Raw genomic sequence first — 23338 nt, 5'->3', positions numbered from 1 at the left:
AAGGAAAAATATTCTACAAAAGAACTTCACTTTCAAACTCGGGAGCAGAATAAAATACGTCTTTCTGAATATGGCAGGAAGGCATTTTTTTTTCTAAAACTGCAGAAACACGCAACTACAAAGCAGGCAGGGAGCTCCTAGCTCCCCACCTGCGCCCAGGTCTTCTATCTCAAGCCTAACGTGTGTTCGTCTTTATCTTGAGTGTTGGCTCACTTGATGAAAATACTCTCGCGTCCTGTAAGCTTTCACAGTCGTTGCGGTGCCTGGCCTGGGCCCCCAGAGGGGGTGTAAATCACGCAGGGAGTGTAGGGCCCTGGGCCAACTTCAACCCCAGCCTTTCCCTGGCATCCCCTCTGGGTCTGCAGGACCAGCTCCTGCGGACAGGGCGCCGCCTGGCGAGCTTGGCTTGTCCCGCTCGTCGTGTCCCTTCTCCGTGTCCCGAAGGAAGGGACAGCCACATAAGGTCACGCACCCCAGGACCTCGGTCCACGTCCGCGTCGGGCCACTCCTCGCCCATCGCCACTAGTGGGCGCAGTGCGATCCAGGGCGGGCCTCCCCTCGGGCGCCTGCGCTGGGATGCTGCCACGTGACACCGCGGACCCGCCCCTCCGGCCAGCCACGTGACTGCGCGGGACCCTGCGGGGGTCTGCGCCGCGGCTCGCGCAGGTGAGCTGCTGGCGCAGGTGAGCGGCGCGCACAAGTGAGCGGCTGTTGGCTGGCGCGCCCGCAGGTGAGTGGCGGGTGCCTCCCAGGAGCTGGCGGGAGTGCCCGGGCCTCCCCCGGGCGGGCTGGGCTGGCGGCTGGCGGCTCTCAGCGATTTCCTAATTGGGAGCTTGCGCGGAGCAGCGGGGACAGTGACTTGATCAACGGCACGGGTCGTAAAAACCAGATTCGTGCGCAGTTCCGCAGTGCTCAACGAGGAAGGCTCTGTGTCGTGCCTCACGGGAGAAACTGAGGCATCTGGAAGCTTTAAGTCCCGGGTGTCAGAAAGCTGGCGTTTGGACGCGCCCAGCGCCGGGGAGGAGAGCGGGTGCAACCACTTCCCAGAACGAAGTTTTGACCTTTTAGTCCTTCCCCATTTCTCTCTGGACCGGGCGCTGAGGGCAGAACTGAGAAGCGTCCCACGGGTCTCCCTATTTCCAGGATCACCTTCCCCCTGGGGAGCGCACTGCTCAGGCGGGGCTGTGCTCTGAGCCGCGTCTGTGCTTCGTTCTGCGCTCCCGAAGGATGCAACTGCCCAGAGTCTCTTGTTTCCTCGAGTCTGAATCCTAACCACAAGGGCCCACGAGTGTCCACAAGGGCCAAGGAACCTGGGACTGCGGCACAGAACAGCGAATATGTGGTCTCCGTGCTTGCTTCTTGGCACACAGTCCCCCAAAGCCTTGGGAACCCCGAAGTGATGTCCTTCGAGTGCTAATGAGGTAGCTGGTGACCCCCAGATAGCTTCCAGGGGGCAGGAAGTCCAAGACTTAGTTAGAATTTGAGCCGCATCCATTCACCTAAGTCCTAGAAAGGGCTGGATACCTCGTCCATCACCAGCAGCATTAATCAGTGCCTACATAATAGACCCCCCCCTTATACCTCCCCTCCCCACAAAAAAAAAAAAAAAAAAAAAAAAAAAACTAGAAGCGGATGAGTGAACAGCATGGAAGTTATGGTCAGGAAGCTCTGCCTGCCCAGACTCAACCACATACTATCTCTTCCATCTGACTGTTCCTGAGTTATGGTCTTTGTTAAAAGGAAAACAAAACAGTAAATGTGAGTAACGTGCCTTCCAGAGCTCCGTGAGCTGTTCTAGTGAATTATGGAGCCTGAATGGGCCTCACGGGAATCCCCAAGTTGATAGCCAGTCAACAGAAGTACTGCCCATGCACTGAGACTCGCATCCGCCTGCTAAAGTGGTGTGATCTTGTGGGGCGAAAGTCTTCTACTCCAGGACTAGGCTGATGCTGGGGAGTCAGTGTCACGGTTGCATCGGATTGTGGGACACCCATCTGATGTCTGGAAAACTGAAGAATTGGTCGGTGGAAGAAAAACATCCCACAAGTGGATGTCACAGATGTTGTGGGGAAAAGACTTTATTCCCAGCCCCAATTCACAAATGACCCATGGTGTCCTCTGAACACTCTTGCTGGTTGGAATGTTCTGGGGCTGTCCTTTGACATGGCCAGCCCTGTGTATCACCCCTGCCGGTGTGTGACTTTTCCCCAACGTGTGCGTTTTTACTGGCAGGAGGTCGCACAAAGCCATGTTCGCCAAAGGACCTGGGCACTGACCACGCCTCTGAATCCATCCCTGCTTCTGCCCCTGGGCTGTTCCTGGAAGACCCCAATTCCATGTCCAGCTGTGCCTTGACTACTGTACCTGCACTGTGGCCTTAGTGCTAGGACATTTTGATTTGACCCACTTCCTTCTCTTTCCTGTGGGGTCAGATTGATGTGGATGTGGTGGTTCTCCCAGCCACCCTGTCCTAGCCCCACTTTCTTTTAATAAGATAAAAGATGCCTATAGAAAATCCTGGCATGAAAAAAAAAGGGGGGGGCTGGGGAGATGGCTCAGTGGAATAATTGCTTTCTTGGCTAGCGCAAGGGCCTGAGTTCAATCCCCGGTTCCGCCAAAAAAAAAAAGAAAAGAAAATCCTGGCATGTGTATTCTATGTTGGTGCCTCCCGCTCGTTGGAGGGGCTGGGCTGAGACTGTGTTCCTCATATAGTACTTGGGGGATTCAGTTATAAGCCAAAGAACAGTCTTGTCATCTCACCACCAGACTCTAAGCCTTATGTCCTCAGCATGTCTATCCGTGTGTGCCATGGGGAGAGCCACGGGGCTCCCCACTGCAAAGCCATCACGGGTCAGACCTCTCTTGTTTGTGTTGTGTCCATTCCTAGAGTGTGGCCCTCAGCAATACCCAAGATTTCTCACTGAGGTGTATTCCTATGCCTCGAAGCAGGAAAGGAACCAAAGAGTTGGCAGCCCCCCAAGGGCACTGTTCCAATCTTCGGCTGAGATTTAATGGCTTGGGCCACACCTTCCTGGAGAAACGGGGCTCATATCACATGCTGTTGGAGCTTGCTCACCTCCCTTGTCGTCTGTCACACTGGGATCTTGTATTTTTTTCTTTTCCTTTTTGGAGACAAGATCTCGTTACGTAGCCCAGGCTGGCCTCTAACTTGTGATCCCCTACCTCATCTTCCCAAGTGCTGGGGTGATAGGCAGGTGCACTGTGTCCTGCTCTTCCTGTACTTTTTATTCTGATTATTTGTTTATTTTTATTTTTGTATTTTTTAGGGAAGGGTCTACAGGATGTTCAGGGTCTCACTACTAGATCAGACTCATAGTGATCTCTCAGTTCATAGCCTCCCAAGAGCTGGGATTACAGGTGCACACCACCATGCCCAGTCTCAATTGCCGGCTCAGTGCGCCCTGGTGGGCGGGTCCATCACGGCAGGCCCAGGGATGGAACCCCAGGCCCCTGCGCCTACTTACAGGCTCTTTAATCCACTGAGCTATTTGGCTGGCCCTATTCTGATTATTTTAAATGGTGCTGGAGGTTGAACCCAGAACCTTGTAGTCACTCTGCCACTGAGATACAGCACTACCTCTGCTGTGCATTCTAAATATGTCTTCTAATTTTTAGAAGACTTCTTAGTTGGTGGTGCTCCACAGTCCCCTTTTTGGGACACATCTCTGCCCTTTGCCTCCGCTCCCCCCCCCCACCGCCCCCCGTCAGGCTGCACAATGCTGTAGCACCCCGTCTCTGCAGCATCCCATCTCTGCATTGTGTGTCCTGTAACACCTTATGTTTGCACTGCACTGTCTGCAGTGTACACTCTGTAGCTCCCGTTGGTAGCGCCCCTTCTGCAGCGCCCTTTGTCTGCTTCTCCATCCTTGCCCTATAGCATTCCTTGCCAGTGCCTTAGGGGGAGGGCCCCTGGCTGGCTTCTCTGTCCCCAGGGTGCTGCTGGCCACCGGTCCAGGCACTTCTGCGCAGTCCGCCTCAGGCCTTTGGCTGACCCTGCTTACTTGGTCCTCTCAGCAGGCCTCCAGGAGCTGCCCACACGGCCCCAGATGAGCAGACATTCACCATGGCTATGCTGTGGCCACCCTGTTCCCGGCTGCTGGCAGCAGTGTGCACCCTCATCTCTTTGACCACAGTCATCCTCATGGGGCACATCCTGCTATGTGACTTTCCAGTGGTCCCCCAAGAACTGCGAGACTTCCCCCAAGAACTGGAAGAGACTGCCCGAGTTCACCAGCCAGCAGCTGGCAGGCCAGAGCCCCAGGAGCACCCGGGCCAGCCCAGAGCAGCACCAGCACAGTGCGACATCCCTCCCAACAGCCGCTTTGACTGTGCTCCGGACAAAGCTGTCACCCAGGCACAGTGTGAGGCCCGTGGCTGCTGCTATGTCCCAGCAGGCCGGGGCCCAGGGGGTCCCCTGATGGGGCAGCCCTGGTGTTTCTTTCCCCCCAGCTACCCGAGCTACCGCCTGCAGAACCTCAGCTCGTCAGAAATGGGCTACACAGCCACATTGACCCGCGCTACCCCCACTTTCTTCCCCAAGGACATCCTGACTTTACGGCTGGACGTGTTCATGGAGACAGAGAACCGCCTCCACTTCACGGTGGCTGGGACAGGGGCCAGGGTGGGACCTAGCAGAGGTCAGGCACACAGAGACAGACAGGCGTGCTAGTAGGACAGAGAGGACAGATAGGTCATGTGGACTCCGCTGTAGGTGTGCCTGTGGCCCTAATGTGTACTGAGAGCTGGGGTGTGAGCAGAGTGGCCCCTTGGGAACAGTGACAGGTGCTCTAGATGGCAGAGTGCAGGGCACAGGTGGGCTCACACATCCTCCAGGGGGTGAAGTCTCAGCCTCTGATAGGTATAAGTTGACACAGGGATGGTCCCAGCACTGAAGCGCCAGCCACCAAGGGCAGGGACTTTATCTGCTCTGTTCCTGCAGCTCCCCCACTCAGTGCACAATGTCTGCAGCACCCCTTCCCTGCAGAAAATGACTTTATGTTTAGTATGAGGGTGGCCCATGTAGTATTCAAATTACTCTTAGATTTAAAAAACATTAGCAGTTCATCTAAAGTTCAGGTTTACTGGGTGTTCTGTATTTGACCTGGTAACCCATGATTTTCTTTTTTTCTTTTTAATGTATTTAGTATAGGGTCTCATTGCACAGATCAGGCTCATAGTTGTCCTCCTGTTTTTAGCCTCCCAAGTGCTGGGATTATAGGCATGCACCACCTTGCCCAGTTTCTATCTTCACCGTCTCAGTGCACCCCGGGTGCAGGTCCAACACGGCAAGCCAGGGATCAAACCCCGGCCGCTGTGCTCTGCCTAAGCAGGTGCTTTGGTCCGCTGAGCTATTAGGGCAGCCTTAACCTGTGATTTTCTTCAGGCTGTGTAGATGAAGAGACAAGGTCAGCGAGGTTGAACCAAGTGCCGGTGCACAGGCACAGTGCATAGCCTTGCCGGGACCTGAACTCCTCCTGGAGCCACAATTCCTGCGGAGAGTAAAGGGTCGGAGGGGGAGGAAGGACACAGCCCTCCATGGGCCCTGAACCCCACTATCTCTTCTAGATTAAAGATCCTGCTAACAAGCGCTATGAGGTGCCCTTGGAGACCCCGCGAGTGCACAGGCGCACACTGTCCCCACTGTACAGTGTGGAGTTCTCCGAGGACCCCTTCGGGGTGGTTGTGCGCAGGAAGCTCAACGGCCGGGTGCTGTGAGTTCTGCTCCTGGGCTCGCGCTGCACTCTGGGTGGGCAGGGTCTGGGCAGCCTCCAGGGTGGGAGCCTCTTGCAAAGATGAACACACCTGTAGGTGAACAGTGTTGTCCTCCAGCAGTGGTCCCTCAGCAGGGACCCTGACCCTGCTGCCTGGCTATTCCTGAATACCCTGAGCCCATGCCCACTGACACTGTGGCCCACAGAAGCCCACCCAATCTCCACATCTTGGCATTGTGCCCCAATGGAGCTCAGAGGCCCTCTCCCCAGAGGGTCCTCCATAGGACCATCTAGGGCCCGTGTCCCCTAATACAACCTGTGTGTTTATATCACTGCTGTCAGCTGCCCATCTTGGGTAGCATGGGCACAGCCACCAAACAGGCCCTTTTTGGCTCTTCCCACTGGTTTCTGGTTGCTGAGGGCCACTGGGCCTCAAGTAGATGCCTGTCCTGTGGTTGGCCCATCCAGAGTTGGCCAGACTGCTCTGGGCCTCCTCATTCTGCCCAATGGAGCATCTGTCTTGAGCGTGGGTACAAGAGAGCTTGGTCTCCCCTTAGGCTGAACACCACCGTGGCGCCCCTGTTCTTCGCTGACCAGTTTCTGCAGCTGTCTACCTCCCTCCCCTCTCAGTACATCACTGGCCTTGCTGAGCACCTCAGTCCCCTGATGCTCAGGACTGAATGGACTAGGGTCACCCTCTGGAACCGGGACTTGGCCCCCTCGGTAAGGAGGGGTAACTGGGTAGGGAATATGGGGTCTGGGGGCCTAGGGCTAAGGTGCTGCCTCTGCCTATCCTAGCCCAGCGCCAACCTCTATGGATCACACCCATTCTATCTGGCCTTGGAGGAGGGCGGCTCGGCCCATGGGGTCTTCCTGTTGAACAGCAATGCCATGGGTGAGTCCCCAGGCTGGGCCTTCAGCACCCCCAGTGGTGTTGGCCTGCTCCAGAGCTAGAGGTCCTGCTGAGGTGTTGTTGACACAAGTTCAGCACAACTGTCCCTTAGCTCCCACCCTGCCAGGCTACTCCCAGGGTCCCTGTGGAGAGCCACGCTCTCCCCATTGGAGTCTGGCCATCTGCAGGGAGCAAAGGCCAACAGCTGGGGTATTCATCATTAAGCCCAGACTGTTTTTCTCAGATGTGGTCCTGCAGCCCAGCCCAGCCCTCAGTTGGAGGTCAACAGGTGGGATCCTGGATGTATATGTGTTCCTGGGGCCAGAGCCCAAAAGCGTGGTGCAGCAGTACCTGGATGTCGTGGGTAGGGCCTGCTCCCTCTGCCCACCCTGCCCCTGCTCCTCCTTGGCCCTCCTGCCCCCACTCACAGTGCTGTGGCCTACAGGGCACCCCTTCATGCCACCGTACTGGAGCCTGGGCTTCCACCTCTGCCGCTGGGGCTACTCCTCCACTGCCATCCTCCGCCAGGTGGTGGAGAACATGACCAGGGCCCACTTCCCCCTGGTAAGTGAGGGTGGACAGGATAGTCGGGAGCATGGCAGCAGAGCTCCAGATGCCAGCAGTGGGCCTTGTGCTGCACCACAGGATGTGCAGTGGAATGACCTGGACTACATGGATGCACGGAGGGACTTCACTTTCAACAGGGATGGCTTTGCAGACTTCCCAGCTGCCGTGAAGGAGCTCCACCAGGGTGGCCGGCGGTACGTGATGATCGTGGTGAGTGCGCTGCCCTGCCCTGCCTCCCATTCCCTTCCTTCTTACCAGGGCACTGTATGGGTCTGAGGATGCCTGTGCCGTGGCTCTTGCTCATGCCTGATACTGAGGGAAAATCCAGGAGGTTATGGCCTTAGTCTCTGCTGTCCAAGGATATCCACTTCAAATGTCTCTGGAGACGCTTGGTTCATACTCTGGATTCTCTGGTTTGGGGTTCCTTAAGCTGCCTTAAAACCAAAGGCAGGGGGTACAGTAAGCTGGTGCCACACCTAGTGGGAAGGGCTGAGGGAGTGGATGGGACAGCACGTGTGTCTCCTGCCTGCTCATCCCTTGGGACAGCTGGAAAGAAGGTGGCCAAGGGTAGGACTGAATATCATAGCGCAAAGGCCAACCTGCCCTGGGCCTGTTCTCCCAGCAGGAGGGCCGTGGATCAGGGCTGGTCTAGCCTAGATCTTATGCCTGGATCTACTCAGAGGAGGCAAGAATTAGGGGTGGAAAAGCCCAAACATCCACAGTTATGGAAGACCCCCTTCAGAAGAAGGGCAAATTTATTTGCTGAGAGGTTTAGACTGAGTGGACCTTACCCAGTGGCCACTCAGCAGAGAGGACAAAAGAGGACTTTCAGGGGCTGGCGAGATAGCTCAGCAGACTAAAGCACCTGTTTAGGCAAGTTTAGGCAAGCATAGGAACTGTGGTTCAATCCCTGGCACACGTGCTACCCCAGCCCTGCCCCCAGGGTGGGCTGAGCCAGCCACAGAGTCCAGGCCTAGTGGCCTAGCCCTGTAATCCCAGTGCTGGGGAGGCTGAAAGCAGGAGGATCACCACAAGTCCAGGCTGCGTAGTGAGGATCACCACGAGTCTGAGCTGCATAGTGAGACCCTGCAACAACCAATACATTAGAAGAAAAAAAGATTTTCACTTTTGAAAAACAATAAAACAAAACCGAAAAACATTATTAAAGAAGCCCCTGTAGAAACCCCGTAAAGCTCAGAGGAAAGGCAAACCTCACATCCAGGCATACTCAGCCCAGTCACCACCCTGCAGGCCGCTGCTGTGTGCGCACCCGCGGGCGTGCTGCAGATGTGTGTGGTCCCATCTTTCTTGTTTTCTCAGAGACTGCTGCCGGGATTTGGGCCACATCCCTCTCATCCTGACCAGTTTCTGTCACCCCCAGGATCCTGCCATCAGCAGCTCGGGCCCTGCTGGTACTTACAGACCCTATGACGAGGGTCTGCGGAGGGGAGTTTTCATCACCAATGAGACTGGGCAGCCACTGATTGGAAAGGTAGGGTGGGGACCTGGAGGAGCTGACCCGTGGGAACAGAGTGGCTGTTTAGGAGGCCATGGGATTTCAGAGATGTGATGTCAGTGGCACAGAGGGGTGGGATAAGGCCCAGCTGCTGGCAGCAGAGGTTGTGATGAGCAGCACCCTAGAATTCTTTCAGGGAGCCTCAAGCTTCATAGGCATCTGGGCCCTGTCCAGGCATGATCTCTGCATGCTGAGGCTTTGGGGGAACCTCCTGAGAGCTCCCCCAACCTCCCGTAGGGAGCTGAGCAGAGTCCAAGCTAAGAGAAACAGGGACCCCAGCTGAGGGAGGAGTCAGGCAGCACACCCCACTCTGCAGATGTGGGAGACTCACACTCTTCCTGTGTGGGTCTTCAACAGCAGCAGGCTGGTGAGCTTGTCTCCACTCTGCCGACCCCCACACTCCAGGTCCTTGGTCCATCCGCGCCGTGGCTGGATGTGGCAGGGCAGCCCAGGGCTGTCCCGGGTGAGGCTGCTCAGGCCCCTGTATCAGGGGACAGACCTGCTCATGGACGCTGAGGCTCTGGCTTGCCAATTTGATTGTTGACTAATGAGGCTTCTGTCCTGCTGGTGGCTGAGACTGCCCTGGGCCCCAGTGTAGACTCTGAGTGGGGCCACATCTCCCCCTCTGGCCTCTCATTGTCCAGGTGTGGCCCGGACCCACTGCCTTCCCTGACTTCACCAATCCCAAGACCCTTGACTGGTGGCAGGATATGGTGTCCGAGTTCCATGCCCAGGTGCCCTTCGATGGCATGTGGATTGTAAGTATGCCCCTGCCTCACCCTTCCCCCAGCCTGTAGGCACAGCCCTAGCCTATGCACCCTGGGCTTCTCTTGCAGGACATGAATGAACCGTCCAACTTCGTGAGGGGCTCTGAGCATGGCTGCCCAGACAACGAGCTGGAAAACCCTCCCTATGTGCCTGGTGAGCCCCAACCTACCAGCCTCAGGCACCACCTGGGGTTAGTGGCTCACATCTGGAGGTCCCCTTCTCTTGGTTGCGACTTGAAGCTCCCATTTCTAAGAAGCAGTGCAGCTACCTGAATGGGAGGGATGGGAACCCCAGGCAGGAATGTGGTCCATGGGGAGTGACGTGACCTGTGACACAAGTGTGGTCACGTGCAGCCAGTGCTTTAGGGGAGAGCTTTGAGGCTCAGGGTGGGGACACAACGTGAGACATGCAAGTTGGAGGTCTGAAAAGCCTAGTGTTCAGTACCCACCTCATCCTGTCTCTGTGAACAGTGAAGACAGCTGAGGGACGTGTCTGGGCCCTCTGGACCACCACTGTGCACAGGAGCAAGCTCCATGCCCAACAGGAGAGATGGCAAGGCTTTAGAGTGCACCTGTAGGAGCCACAGCGAAATACGTAGTGACCTGCACAGCAGCTCCCAGAACAAGGGGGACAGGAGGGTGCCGTGCACCTCACCCCAAGAGGAAGTCCATGGAAACCATTCCCCCTCTCTCCCAGGAGTGGTTGGTGGGACCCTGCAGGCAGCCACCATCTGTGCCTCCAGCCACCAGTTCCTGTCCACACACTACAACCTGCACAACCTGTACGGCCTGACTGAAGCCATTGCCTCCAACAGGTGAGGCCTGGTGGGAGCCTGGCCCAGGCTCAGGGCTGATGGAGGGGCTGGGTTCCCAGGGTGCGGGCGAGAATGGAAGACCCCCAGCCACCCAGGGCCACTCGGGGCCTGAGTGCTCCTGCCCCACAGCCCAGCCTGGAGCCAGAGCTCTCCATGTCTTCTTACTGGTTCACTCCAAGTGTGGCTAGATTGGGAGGTCTGTGCCAACAAGAACCCTGTGACTGCTCTGAGGCTGGGCCGGGGTGGCTGGGGCAGGGCTGACTGCCCCCCCATCAGACTCTTTCAGTTCATTCTCTCAGCTCTGCTGTACCGCTACCACTAAGTACTCTGCTCTAGCAGGTAGTGAGAGGCTCCCAGGTGAGTCCCACTGTATTTGGCTATGTTCCCTCTCCTACCCAAGGGCCCTGGTGAAGGCTCGGGGAACACGCCCCTTTGTGATCTCCCGCTCAACGTTTGCTGGCCACGGCCGATACGCCGGCCATTGGACAGGGGATGTGTGGAGCAGCTGGGAGCAGCTTTCCTACTCTGTGGCAGGTGAGGGCCCCTGGCGGGAGGAAATGCCTCCATGGGGGGCTCTGCCCAGGTTGGGTTCTGGGCTCAGCAAGGCTCAAATGCTGCAGTGTTGCTGGGGGACCCACAGCCAAGTCCTGTGGACTGTGAGAACCACCAATCCTACATACCTGAGCAAATACACAGCCTGCCTTGGTGGATGGCTCACCTTCAACACCTCTCTTTTGGTGGCTGTGTCTCTAGTTCACCCTGACCACTGCCTAAAATGCCACCAGACCCTTCCTTTCCTAGTTGCCCTTCTGGTGACCACATCTGAGCTACAGGAAGGTGGGTCTTATTTCAGCCCACCAAATGCCCCCTGCCCTGGCCATCTCAGGCCCAGCTCCGTCCTGTGAAGAGGAATTTGATTTCTATTCCCAGAGGTAATGTGGTTGACTCATATTGAGCCCAGAAATGGCCTGGATTCCTAGAAAACAAGTTAGGGGATGAGGGATCCCCAGGCCACCATGGAAGCTTAGAAGAGCCATGCCCAGAGCCGGTGCCCTCTAAAAATGTTCTAAACAATAGGGACCTCACTCCCATGTGGGTGGTCTTTGCAGACCCGAGGACCATGGGGGCTCCGGCTCAATGAACTCTCAGGAGAAGTGAGGCTCCTCCTAGAAGCTGCTGGCTGCTCTGCCCCCGCCAGTTAACTCCTTGCACTGGAGCAGGTGTGGCAGGCAAGGACACCTTTCTAGGTCTTTGATTTTAGCTCCCACTCGCACTGAGTGCTGCTGAGCAAAGGGCACAAAGACCTGGGGATCAGTTGCAGCCCAGAAGCTCCCCAGAGCCCCAGGCTGGGCCCTGTCCCACGTCTGACTCCCAGTCCCAGGTCCTTGTTCCTAGCGGGACCCTGCAGAGATTGAGACCAGTGGCAGTAACGGAGAGTACACCCTGGGCAAGAAGACCTCAAACCTGTCCATACCTTTGTAGCCGGGATGACTCACTCTCCCTTCTAGATTCCCGTGGCTGCAATAATGAAGGACAAGCTGGGGCTTAAATAGGTGGAACCATGAATCCCAGCTAAGGGGTAGGCACGTCACACCTACACCTCTGCAAGCCCTGAGGTCCTGCCTTGCTTCTGGGGGCGGCCTCTGACCCGTGGCTCCAAGCTCAGCCTCTGTCGTTACCTGCCATGGCCCTGTGTGTCTGTCTTCACATGGCCATTTGCTGTTTTAAGGATGTCAGTTGTTGGATCAGCGCCCATCTGAGGGACCTCCTCTTCCCCCTGACCTCTGCAAAGACTGTTTGCGAAGAATGCCGTGCTCCTGTGGACTGGGGTCAGCACTTGATCTTTCTGGGGACACAGTTCACAGATGGGGTCTGGTTTGCTCTGCCTGCCCCACTGGCAGGAAGCAGCCATTGTAGCTGGCCAAGCAGAAGACATGGGCTGGCGCTCTCCTGACCCTTCAGGGAGAGCTGCACCTCCAGCAGCTGCACACCCACTCTGTCCTGCTTTTTAGCCTGAACTAGCTCTGCTGCAGTAGCCTCAGGCAGTCACCTCTGTCCCCACAGAAATCATACAGTTTAACCTGCTGGGGGTGCCCCTGGTCGGGGCAGATATCTGCGGCTTCCTGGGCAATACCTCGGAGGAGCTGTGTGTGCGCTGGACCCAGCTGGGTGCCTTCTACCCCTTCATGCGGAACCACAATGACCTGCACAGCCAGGTAGGGCTGGCGGTGGGGGACAAATGGGAAGAACCTGGGGCAGAAGGGAGCCCCGCACCTGAGACCTGCCCTGGCAAATCCTGTCCCTACCATAGAAGCCCCCTCCCATTGTCCTCCCCACACTGGGTGACCAAGGAGCAGCCCCAGTACCTGCAGTACAAGACCAGGACCTCAGGTGCCCCCTTTGTCCCTCTGCTGCACAGCCCCAAGAGCCATACAGATTCAGCGAGCCCGCGCAGCAGGCCATGAGGAAGGCCTTCGCCCTGCGCTATGCGCTGCTGCCTTACCTCTACACGCTGTTCCACGGTGCCCATGTCAAGGGCCAGACCATCGCCCGGCCCCTCTTCCTGGAGTGAGTGAGCTGTGTGGGGAAGTGGTGCCTCATGGGCACACAGGGGTTTGGGAGCTGACCAGGGTGCATCACCCTGATACTGACTGTGCTGTGTTGCTGGGACTCAAGAGGATTGCGGCTACATAAGGCCAGTGTCCCCTACCTCACCAGATCGAAGCTCAGGGCTGGGGCATTCAGGGTGTAGACAGCGGGATGGAGACCCATGAGTACCAGCCCGGCTCCTCGGTGACAAGGCAGGGATGGGCAGTCTTGATGGATCCTGTGGAGCTAGGGAGTCTGGCAAGAGAAGCTGGGCAGCGGCCCCACACAGGCCTGGGTACGGTCCGCAGGTGAAGGACAGCACCCCAGCTATGAAGGTTTATTCACTGTCTGCAGATGTCATGTGCCTTCTCAAACTAAGTTCTAGAGGAATTAAATAGTTAGATGTCAAAATTAAGCTGTAGAAAACACTGCAGATTATAAATGACCCATTTGCCCATGCCCTGGAGTGGACAGCTTTCTGAGCACTGGAGTAAGAGAAAGGAGGTTTAATTTAAAAAGAAAAAGAACTGTTCCACTGAGCAGAATGGAAAAATGCAAGTCTCTGGTTAGGAAAAAATTCAAACTATTCATAACGTAGAATGTAATGGCAAACAGACTAGATGCCATTAATAAAATGGAAAGTAGTTACTTCCTAATAGAGAACAGATGCATACCAGGCGGGTACGGCCAGCACTGCTGCCAGGTGGTGGTGTTGGGGTGTGTCCCAGGGGTAGAGCACTTGATTGTCGTGTTCGAGGCCCTAGGTTCAATCCCCAGCAATACACGGTGCATAGACATGCATGCAAACACATCCAAAACAATAGGCAGGGGACATGTATGGCAGTACACACTTTCTTCACCAAGAAGAGCATTTTGTAAATTTTAAGCCCTTAACTCTAATTTGAGAGGGATTCCTTTCTTTTTCTTTCTTTTTTTTTTTTTTTTTGTGAAACCAGGTATTGAACTCAGGCCCTTGCACTTGCCAGGGAAGGTATTATTCCACTGAGCTATCTCCCCAGCCTTCCTTCCTTTCTTCCTTTCTTTCTTTCTTTCTTTGACTGGCTCAGGCTGCCTTAAGGGCGGGTCTGGTAAGGTATGAGGAGCTGGGGATCGAACCGAGGTATCCTGAGCCTAACTCATTTACATAAGCAGGCACTTAAACAACTGAGCTAACAGGCAGGCTCCCGCTTAACTCTAATTTGTAGCAGTCTAGTTGTAACTGTTAGCACCCTAATTTCAATAGTATTTTTTTAAAAAAAAGTTTGCTTAACTAGACTTAATGGCAGATCGCTGCAATCCCAGCTGGGAGGAAAGCTCAAGGAGGATGATTACAGACAAATTCCCTGTTCAATTTAGCAACATCGTATCTCAAAAGTGGAAAATGAAAAAAGCAGAGGTGTAGCTCGGTGCTGGAGCACCACTGGGCTTGATGACCAGCACTGCAAACAAGAACCAGAAAGCTTTCTTACATAGTTCATTCCTTCCCCTGCCCTCATGCGATCAGCGTCACATGGATCACGTCTTTTTATACCACGCGCCACGCAGGTAGGGCAGCTGCATTTTAGATCGAACAGGAGCCCCAGAACGGGATCCAGAGGGCACATCGGTACCAGCTTGTGTATTGGTGTCTGGCCTTAGCTGTGCTCCCGCTGCCCACTTCTTCCTCTGGGTTTGGATCACCGCCTGACACCGTAGGACCCCCAGGTTATTGCAGGTGGACTGCTGGTGACGGCTGCTGCCTGTTCCTGCTGCTCTGACAGCTTCCTCAGTCTCCAGTCTCAGAGGATAGCTCTGCTCAGCAAGAATGCTGGGCTGGCAGTGGCTTGCCCTCGGAACGCAATTCTCGGCTGGCTTTGGCCTCGAAGTTTCTGAAGAGGAACTTCTCACTGCTTCTTTTTTTTTTTTTTAAATTTTTATTTGTGTGTGTGTGTGTGTGTGTGTGTGTGTGTGTGTGGCCAGCTCAGCCCACCAGGGGGCGGGGCTGGCTGGCATGTGGTGCTGGGGGATTGAACCGCGGTCCCTGTGCTTTGCTAAGCTTGTTCTAAGTAGGTGCTTTAGACCACTGAGCCATCTCACCAGCCCCCCTCACTGCTTCTTTTCAGAGCTTCCACTCTTTTGCCTTTGTAGATCGGGCTACAGTGTGCCTAGGTGTCGATGTCTTTGTGGTTACGCTGCTTGGAATTTTCTGAGCTGCTTCAAGTGTACCTTAATATTTTCCCGTCAGGGCTGGGGTGTGGCTCTGTGGCAGAGTACTTGGCTAGTGTGCATTAAGCTGCAGATTTCATCCCCAGCACCACAACAACAGACAAAAGCACGCTTTTGGTTCTCTGTTGTTTCTCAAAATCTCTCTCTCCCTGTGTCTCTGCATCTGGGATTCTCATCACACGTATATAGGCATCCTTGATATCTGAAGCTCTGTTTTTTTGTTTTTTTTTTTCTTTCTTTTTTATTCCTCAAACAGGTAGTCTCAATAGACCTCTCTTTTAGGTCACTGATTCTTCTGTTTGCTCTAAGTTGTACTTGAGCCCCTCAGGGACATTTTTCAGTTGTACCTTTCTCAAATTTTTTTTTTTTTTTTCGGAATCGGGGATTGAACTCAGGGCCAGGGAAGTGCTTATTCCACTGAGTCATCTCCCTGGCCCCTTAATTTTTTTTGTACTTTAGGGAAGGGTCTACAGGGTGTTCAGGGTCTCACAACTAGATCAGATTGTAGTGAACCCCCTGTTTACAGCCTCCCAAGAGCTGGGATTACAGGCGTATGGCACCATACCCAGTCTCAATCTCTGTCTCAGTGTGCCCCCTGGGGTGCGGGGCTGGCACAGCAGGCCTGAGGATTGAACCCCTGGCCCCTGTGCCTGCTTGCAGGCACTTTAATCTGCTGAGCTATGTGGCCAGCCCTACCAGAGATTGAACTCAAGACCTTGCACCTGCCAGGCAAATGCTTATTCTACTGAGCTATCTTCTCGGCCCTCTTCTCAAAATTTTTGAAGTTTGTATCCTTATAGATAGCACTTATTTGCTGAGTCATGCTCTTTTACTTCCCTGTACTTCTTTGGATTATCCTTAACATAGCTGACTGACTTACCTCAGTATGGTTGCTACTTGCCTGAAATCCTGGATACTCAGGAAACTGAGGCAGAAGGATCCACGTGTAAGACCAGCCTTGGCCACCGAGCTATACCTTGACTCAAAATATAGGCCATGTACATGCCAAAAGTCCCAGCAGTTTGAATCCAGCCTGGACAACTTAGTTACTTAGCAACACCCAATTTCAAAGTAAAAATGGCTGGCAATGTAGCTCAATGCAAAGGCTCTGGGTTCAGTTCCCAGCACTATAAAAATATATTAATCAATCAAATAAAATATATAGGACAGGGGAGGTAGTTCAGTGGTACAGTACTCCTTGAGTTCAATTCCCAGTACCAGGGAAAGAAAAGGTTCACATAGTCTTTGGCTAGCAAGAGCGACACCTAACCCCTCAGGAATGGCTTCCAGTTTCCTTTGCCTGCTCATTTTCCCCTGTGGATGGACCACACTTATGTTGGTTTCAAAGTGGACAGTTTAATGGTGTCAGCTCTAATCACTGGGTTCTCCACCTGCCCCATCCCTGGCTTTCACGTTGCTCTGGCTTGGGCACTATGTAGTGACTCTCCTGAGTTATGCCGTGGGGCTGGTGTTCTCCTGTCCACAGGAGCTTTACGGGGCTAGCGTCGTGGGTGGCTGAGCCCTGGGCAGGGATCGCCTGACCTGCCCGTGCCAGGTACCTTCTACAGCTAGCCAGGCTGCTCTTCTTGGCCACATTCTTGCAGAAACCCTTGCTGGGCTGCACTAAGCCTTTGGCCATTCCCAGAGTGCCCCAGATGTTGGTGCTGATCATTTTTGCCTGTGTTCTTGTTGCTTTTACGGAGGAGATTGTGAGTGCCCCTGATTCCACCATTGTCGCTAACATCATTCTGAGAGATGTGTTTTCAAACAGAAAGACACTGTTTCTTGGCTTGAGAAATTATAATGTCTCTGTGAAAATGAGAGTGCAGTGGAATGTTTGGTTTTCATATGTACAGGGCTATGAGGTGGCACATCGGTGCTTAGCAGGAGTGTTTCTGACTCTCTGACATTGATGCCTTAATTTTGCAAATACAAATCTGGCCTCAAGATATCATCTGGACGTCAGTGTCCCCAGAGCAGTGTCCCTGCCTGGCACTGGGCGCCAGCTGGACTTCAGGAGCAGCAGACAGGATGTGTGCAGAGTTGCATCAGCATGATCTTGGCTAGATAAAGTAATCAAAAGATGAATGGGAAATATGCCGAGTGTGAATAAGAGTTGCCTTTGGTTGTGGGACTGTGGGGAGTTCTTGGTTGGTAGGCTTTTGTGCTTTTTCAAATAGACAAATGCATCATTACTTCACTGATCAGAAGGAAATGAACATAGTGCAGATAAGGGGAAGCCCTTCTGAGATGGTGGGGCACAGAGAAGCCTGCTTCCTATCTTGGATATTGGCCCACCCAAGTATAGGCTGCGGGGGAGGGTTATTTCAGGCTCTTGTGTGGACCTGGTCCATAGGAACCCACCCTGTTACATGTAACCTGAGTCCTGCTTCCTGGGCTCCGCAGAGATGGGAATTCTAGCTTCACTTTCTGCCCTGCCTTGCTGGCCGGCACCTGGCTACAGAGAGGCCATCTCTGTCTCAGCTCTGGCCCACATGCCCCGTTGCCCCTCATTGAAGGTTTCCTGAGGACCCCAGCACCTGGACTGTGGACCGCCAGCTCTTGTGGGGGGAGGCTCTACTCATCACGCCTGTGCTTGAGCCCGGGAAGACTGAAGTCACTGGATACTTTCCTTCGGGCACGTGGTATGACCTGCAGCTGGTGAGTGGTGGAGACCCTAAAACCTGAAAGGCAGATGGTCCAAAGCAGACCTGCGTGCCTGACCTGCTCTAAGTCCTGGCTACCTCCAGTCCCCCCACCCCCACATCAACCCCTTAGTTCCTTGCAGTAACCATGTTTTCCACAAGAGGAGACTGAGTCAGTACAGGTAACTCTCCAGGGCCCTGTAGGCTGGATGTCCTCTGACTTGCTGGACCCTAGGTCCAGGGCTCTTGGGCTCCATCTCACCAAATATCCTGTGGTCACACCCAGTCTGTCTCTCTTGAGCCTCCACACATTTCCCGGGGACAGGATGGGGGCTTTGCTACTACCTAGGCCTCCTCTGACATGACATCTCCCTCCAGGTACCAGTAGAGGCCTTGGGCAGCCTCCCGCTTCCGCCCCCAGCATCTCTCAGCCCCACCATCCACAGTGAGGGGCAGTGGGTGACGCTTCCAGCGCCTCTGGACACCATCAACGTCCACCTGCGGGCTGGGTACATTGTGCCTATGCAGGTACCTGGGCTGGATAGTGTGGTGGAGGTGTGGACAGCACAGTGGGGCCTGGGGGACTCGAGGAGTTCTCCTGGGGGGGACGGTGCCCTTCCAGGGAGAAGATGGAGCTGGTGAGGGGAGGGTAAAGCCTACCCCATTGTCCCTCAGGAAGTCTACGTGTCAGGGGCCCAATTCCTGGAAGGATGGATGATACATGAAGTTGGGACAGACTCAGATGTTGTGGCCATGGCCACAGGGCTACCACAGACTGTCCTATATACCTGTGCCCTTGTAGCCCATCCTGGAGGCCCTCACCAGAGCTAAGGCTGTGACGCATGCTCACCCTCTTCCTAGGCTCCCGGACTCACAACCACAGAGTCCCGCAAGCAGCCCATGGCCCTTGCTGTGGCCTTGAGTACCAGTGGAGAGGCCTTTGGGGAGCTGTTCTGGGATGATGGAGACAGCCTTGGGGTGCTAGAACGCGGGGTCTACACGCACATCATCTTCCTAGCCAGGAATGTAAGTCCTGGGCCTGCCCAGGCCAGTGGGGAGGGAGTCATGGAAGGGGGGGCCTACCCTGCTCTAGTGAGAGGTGGCAGATCTGGGTCCCAGATGGCCTCTGTCCCCAGTGTCAGGTATCCTGGGGTTGGCAGTGTCAGGTTCCCTGTCTCTTCATGTCCACACAGAGGGGGCCCCCAGAATACTGTGGCGAGTCCCTGTTCTGGGGTGCTCTCTGCTCCCCTGTCTGCTATCACTGCTGTATTCTCTTTCTGTCTCTGTGCCGGCCAGAACACCATTGTGAGCCAGGTGGAGCGCCTGACCGGGGAGGGGGCCGACCTCCAGCTGAACAAAGTGACTGTCCTGGGGGTGGCCACGACCCCCCACCAGGTCCTCTCCAACAATGTCCCTGTCTCCAACTTCACCTACAACCCCAACACCAAGGCAAGAGGGCAAAACAGAACACGGGTTCTGGTCCCCAGGGTGGGCACAGGGAGGTGCTCGGGATACTGGTGACCCAGTGCCACAAAGCCCACATCTGGGAGGCAGAGGATGCCTGGACCTCAGCATTTTGCTCTGTGTCCACAGCCGGGCGGTGGCGGACTGACCATGGGGCCGTGAGCTGCTCATAGGGCACCTGGGCTGCTGAGCCGTGGAGCACTAATGTGGGCACAGGAGCAGCAGTCAGCAGCCACACATGGCTAGCTTGCGGCCTGCACGTCTCACCGTCCGGGGGAGCAGCTCTCCATGCTCAGGTTTCTTTCTTTCTTTCTCATCCAGACCTTGGCCATCCCCGTCACACTGTCTATGGGAAAGTATTTCTGCATCAGCTGGTCCTAGGGGCAGCAGTGCCCATCTTTCCAGGGAGGCACCGGCAGAGCTGCAGCTCCCGGCGGCTGGGGGCCAGAGGCACCAAGTACAGGATGACTGTCAGGCCCATCTGAGAGACCACAACACGCACACTCACACACCAGTGTCAGTGCCTCCTCGGCCACTGTGTTAGGACATCATAAGGTGAGCCTGGCCTCCTCTGCCCTGTCCCCATGTGCAGTAGTGTCAGCTGTCACCACTGCCATCTGTCCCCGATGCTAGAGAAGGTGGGATATTCAGGACACAGACTGTACCTGCACAAGGTCAAGCCATCTGGCCGCAGCAGTTGTGAACACAATGAAGGAACAAAGCTGTGACACTGTGGAGTCCAGAGACTCAAGAAGCTTCTGCCTGCAGTTACAATTAATTAAAGGGACACTGAGAATGAGCACCTGCCAGTCCTTCTGGGCTCCAGGGCCTGAAGAGTGCCCGAGGGCCTCAACATCCCTGGTATGTCGCCACCTGCCTGACAGGACAGCACCCTTTCTGTCTCCATGGCACCTCATGTCCCCATATCACCCTTCCTGTCTCCATGTCATCTCGTGTCTGCATGGCACCTGTCGGGTCCGTTTTGCCTCTCACCCTGTCACCCAAAGTTCCCTGATTGCCTGATGTCCCATGTCACTCCTCCTCCTAGGGTAACGAAAATGCCCAGCAGGGCTGACTCCACAAGTGGGGCCCACGGCCTCTGCTGCAGAGCTGTCCCTAGGTAAGGAAAGGATGAGTTCTGGCTCAGGTCCACCCGGCAAGTCTGAAGAAAAGAAAGAACCCACTATGTTGGGTTCGCAACCAGCGAGTCCTGTCAGAAACCGTGTCTTGTCACCAGGACTGATGGGGCCAGAGAGACGGGCCTGTGATTGCCTCTGAGGCGAATCCAAACAGCATCATGAGTACATGATATGGGAGCGCACACCAGGCAGGTGGCTGTGCCGTTGTTCCGGTCATCATTGACCGCAGAGGCCTCTTCCAGGTGGCTGGGTCCTGTACCCCATCTGTCACTCTGCCTGTGTGGACCTTCTCAGCAGTGTTACATCCCAGTGGTCATACAGAAAAGGGACAGCAGTAATAGCCAGATAGCACTTTATCCCCACACCCTGGCTATGTGTCGTGTTAGGCAGCAGTGGAGCCAGGAGTGGTGACACGCAGCTGTGATCCCAGCACCTGGAAGGCTAAAGCTGTAGGACTACAAATCCCAGCCCAGCCTGGGTGACTTAGTGAGATCCTATCTCAGAAAGATGTAAAAAGGCTGGGGACAGAATTCCATGCAAAGGCCCTCAGTTCAATTTCCAGTGCTTGGAAGGATAAAGGTACCTGGGGAGAAAACAGGATGGAAGGAGGGTGGCCCCTCCCTGGGTGGCAGACCCCCAAACCTTGCCAGCACATGTGGCAGCAGGTTGAGGGTGCCTGTCCCTGACACTGCCAGGCTCCTAGGATGAAACTGTCAGGAAGGGCTGACAGTGTAGTGGCCTTCAGGCTGAACTGGCCATCTGTGTCTTCAACTCTTGTGCCATCACAGAGTCCCAAAGGGTGACTGGCCACTGCCCCTGCCTTGCGGGGTTACTGGGAATTCTCATCCCCATTGGGCCAGTGTCCTGTGCAGGAGGGGACAGGATGAGGAGATGTGGGCTCCGTTCTCGAAGGAGCCACACAATAGCAAACCACGATGCATACTTAGCCTGCAGCCTGGTGGCAGCCAGTGCCTTTGCTACCATTTGTGACCACATGTGGCACAGGTCCTGCTGCACTTAAGTGGAGATGTCCTGGTGTCTGGGACCACTGGACCTGATGCAGGGGTCTCAACTTGGTTCCTCCAGAGGGGCTCCCAGAGGCCTCCAAAGCAAGGTCCAGTGCTCAGACCTGGTGAATGTTTGCAAGCCAGTAATGCATGTAGTGGGAGCTGGCTTCCCAGGCACAGGCCCTGTGGTCTCACAGAACTCAGAAGGGCTTGCAGTTGGGATAATGCTTTGCTACCACCTGAGACCCTGGGTGACTCTCACAGGGGCCCTGCAACATTCTCAAGTCTGCATGGGTCCTGCAGATTATAAAGCTTCTGGGAGCAGGATTTGTCTTCCCTCCCGCTGATGTTGGTACAAATTAATATAAAGATCCCCTTCTTCCTTTGGTGAGGAAGCTGGGATAGAAAGTGTGAGGGACATTTGTGCAGGGGTCTGTGTTCTGAACGCGTCCCGAGCCCCTGTGCACCCAGGAGTAAGGATGCTGCTTACACAGCCTCCCACTCCCACCCCGGAGGTTCTCAGCTGCTCTGCAGACCTTGATATGCATCAATCTGTGAGGTCACCTCCAGAGATACCCTCTAGTGGCCACTTTGGGACCTGCAGGCCTTATTCCTATTTGTTGGAGGCTTACAGAGGGAACTAGGAGTGGTTCCCCAACCCCTACAAAAGACCACACAGCTGGGACCACGTTGGGTAGGGGCCACAGAGGGAAGGCTGGCTAAGAGGAGGTGATCTGAAGCGCTGGGCTACCCACAGGCCGAACACGTGGTGAAACAGCTGAAGCAAGCAAGCCAGACCAGCCTCTGTGGCACTGCCACCTACAGCTACTCCCCAGGCCCCGCTACTGTGGGGAACCTAGTGGAACACCACGTGAGGTCTGTGTGGGAAGGACAGGATGGAGTCTGGGAATAAGTCTGCTTTTCCTGGCATACGCTGGGCACATGCTTAGGCCCTTTGGATAAAACTAAAGCAGACAGTTCTTGTCATTACTGAGGTAATCGATGGACAATGTGCCTGACCCAGGGTATTGATCAAAATGGAAATGCTCACATTAACCCTGATATAATAAAGCCAGGTTGTGAAGAAAGGGTTTTCCCAAGGACTGCTCGGGTACCTGCAACTTACCACAAAAAGTACTTTTTTCTTATTTTTTGTAGTAGGGGTTGAATGCAGAGCCTTGGCACTTTTTTTTTTTTTTTCTTTTCTGTATTTTAGGGGTCTACAGGGTATTCAGGGTCTCACTACTAAATCGAGCTTATAAGGGGCTGAGGATGGCTCAGGGGGCAGGGATGGCTCAGTAGAATAAGTGCTTCCCTGGAAAGTGCAAGGGCCTGAGTTCAATCCTCCAGTTCCGCAAAAAAAAAAAAAAAAAAAAAAAGAACTTCTAGAGATCCTTCTGTTTACAGCCCCCTAAGTGCTAGGATTACAGGCACACCACCATGCCCAGTCTCAATCGCTCCAGGGGTAGGGCTGGCATGGCAGGCCCGGGGATCAAATCCCTGGCCCCTGCCTCAGCATTTTTGAGTCACTATGTATTTCAGGCTGGCCTTAAACTCACTTTGTTGTCCAGGCTCGTCTCAAACTTGCAATGATCCTCCTGACTTGGCCTCCCAAAGGGCTGGGATTACATGCATGCAGCACTGTACCCTGCTCTGCCTCAGCCTGCTTTTCTGTTGTAGTCTTTTAATCTTATTTGGTATGGGGTCTTGCTAGGACTCAGTGGTCCTCCTGTCTCAGACTCCCCAGTGCTGGGATTATAGGCGTGTGCCACTACGCCTGGCATGGCACACCCAGGGTTCCCGGCCAGCTCAGCATGCAGTACCAGAGGGGATCAAACCTGGGTCCTTGCTCATAAGACTGCCCACTTCTCTCTCCAGCCCTGCCTCAGCCTCTTTGAATACACCATAGTTGACTGTGTCACACTGTTCCAATCATAAACCCTACTGTACTTCATGATCACTCTTTGGAGAACCCATTTAGGCGAGTGGTACTGATCCTG

At 54.8% G+C, this 23338-nt stretch overlaps 1 protein-coding gene across 6 annotated transcripts; it reads left to right on the top strand.

Annotated features, from left to right (window-relative positions):
- The first annotated feature begins 578 nt into the window (after positions 1–578).
- Positions 579–22617, top strand: Gaa (glucosidase alpha, acid). Of its 6 annotated transcripts, none has more exons than XM_004639511.2 (20): positions 580–700; positions 4039–4621; positions 5587–5732; positions 6290–6455; positions 6531–6627; positions 6869–6988; positions 7070–7188; positions 7270–7401; positions 8573–8683; positions 9352–9465; positions 9544–9628; positions 10172–10289; positions 10690–10823; positions 12354–12505; positions 12709–12857; positions 17603–17744; positions 18107–18256; positions 18590–18754; positions 19025–19177; positions 19514–19663. In XM_004639511.2, the coding sequence occupies exons 2-20, from the start codon at positions 4085–4087 to the stop codon at positions 19571–19573; spliced, it is 2850 nt and encodes a 949-aa protein (XP_004639568.1). In that variant the 5' UTR covers positions 580–700; positions 4039–4084; the 3' UTR covers positions 19574–19663. The 6 variants fall into 6 exon arrangements, with proteins under 6 accessions (XP_023554969.1, XP_004639568.1, XP_023554970.1 ...); XM_023699198.1 differs by lacking the exon at positions 19025–19177 and adding an exon at positions 18865–18943 and having other exon boundaries at positions 587–666; positions 19514–22616; XM_023699199.1 differs by lacking the exon at positions 19025–19177 and adding an exon at positions 18865–18943 and having other exon boundaries at positions 591–683; positions 19514–22616.
- The last annotated feature ends 721 nt before the right edge of the window (positions 22618–23338 follow it).

The sequence above is a fragment of the Octodon degus genome, unplaced genomic scaffold, assembly GCF_000260255.1.
Source record: "Octodon degus isolate 3935 unplaced genomic scaffold, OctDeg1.0 scaffold00112, whole genome shotgun sequence".
Lineage (NCBI taxonomy): Eukaryota > Metazoa > Chordata > Mammalia > Rodentia > Octodontidae > Octodon > Octodon degus.
This window is presented reverse-complemented; position numbering and strand designations above follow the sequence as displayed.

What these genes read in the sequence shown, in the direction of transcription:
- Gaa (XM_023699198.1), top strand. Translation starts at nt 4,085, where the DNA reads ATGGCTATGCTGTGGCCACCCTGTTCCCGGCTGCTGGCAGCAGTGTGC. An exon ending in AAACCCTCCCTATGTGCCTG is followed by an intron (nt 9,629 to 10,171) that starts GTGAGCCCCAAC and finishes CCTCTCTCCCAG; the next exon opens with GAGTGGTTGGTGGGACCCTG. An exon ending in GGGGCCCCCAGAATACTGTG is followed by an intron (nt 18,944 to 19,513) that starts GCGAGTCCCTGT and finishes TTTCTCATCCAG; the next exon opens with ACCTTGGCCATCCCCGTCAC.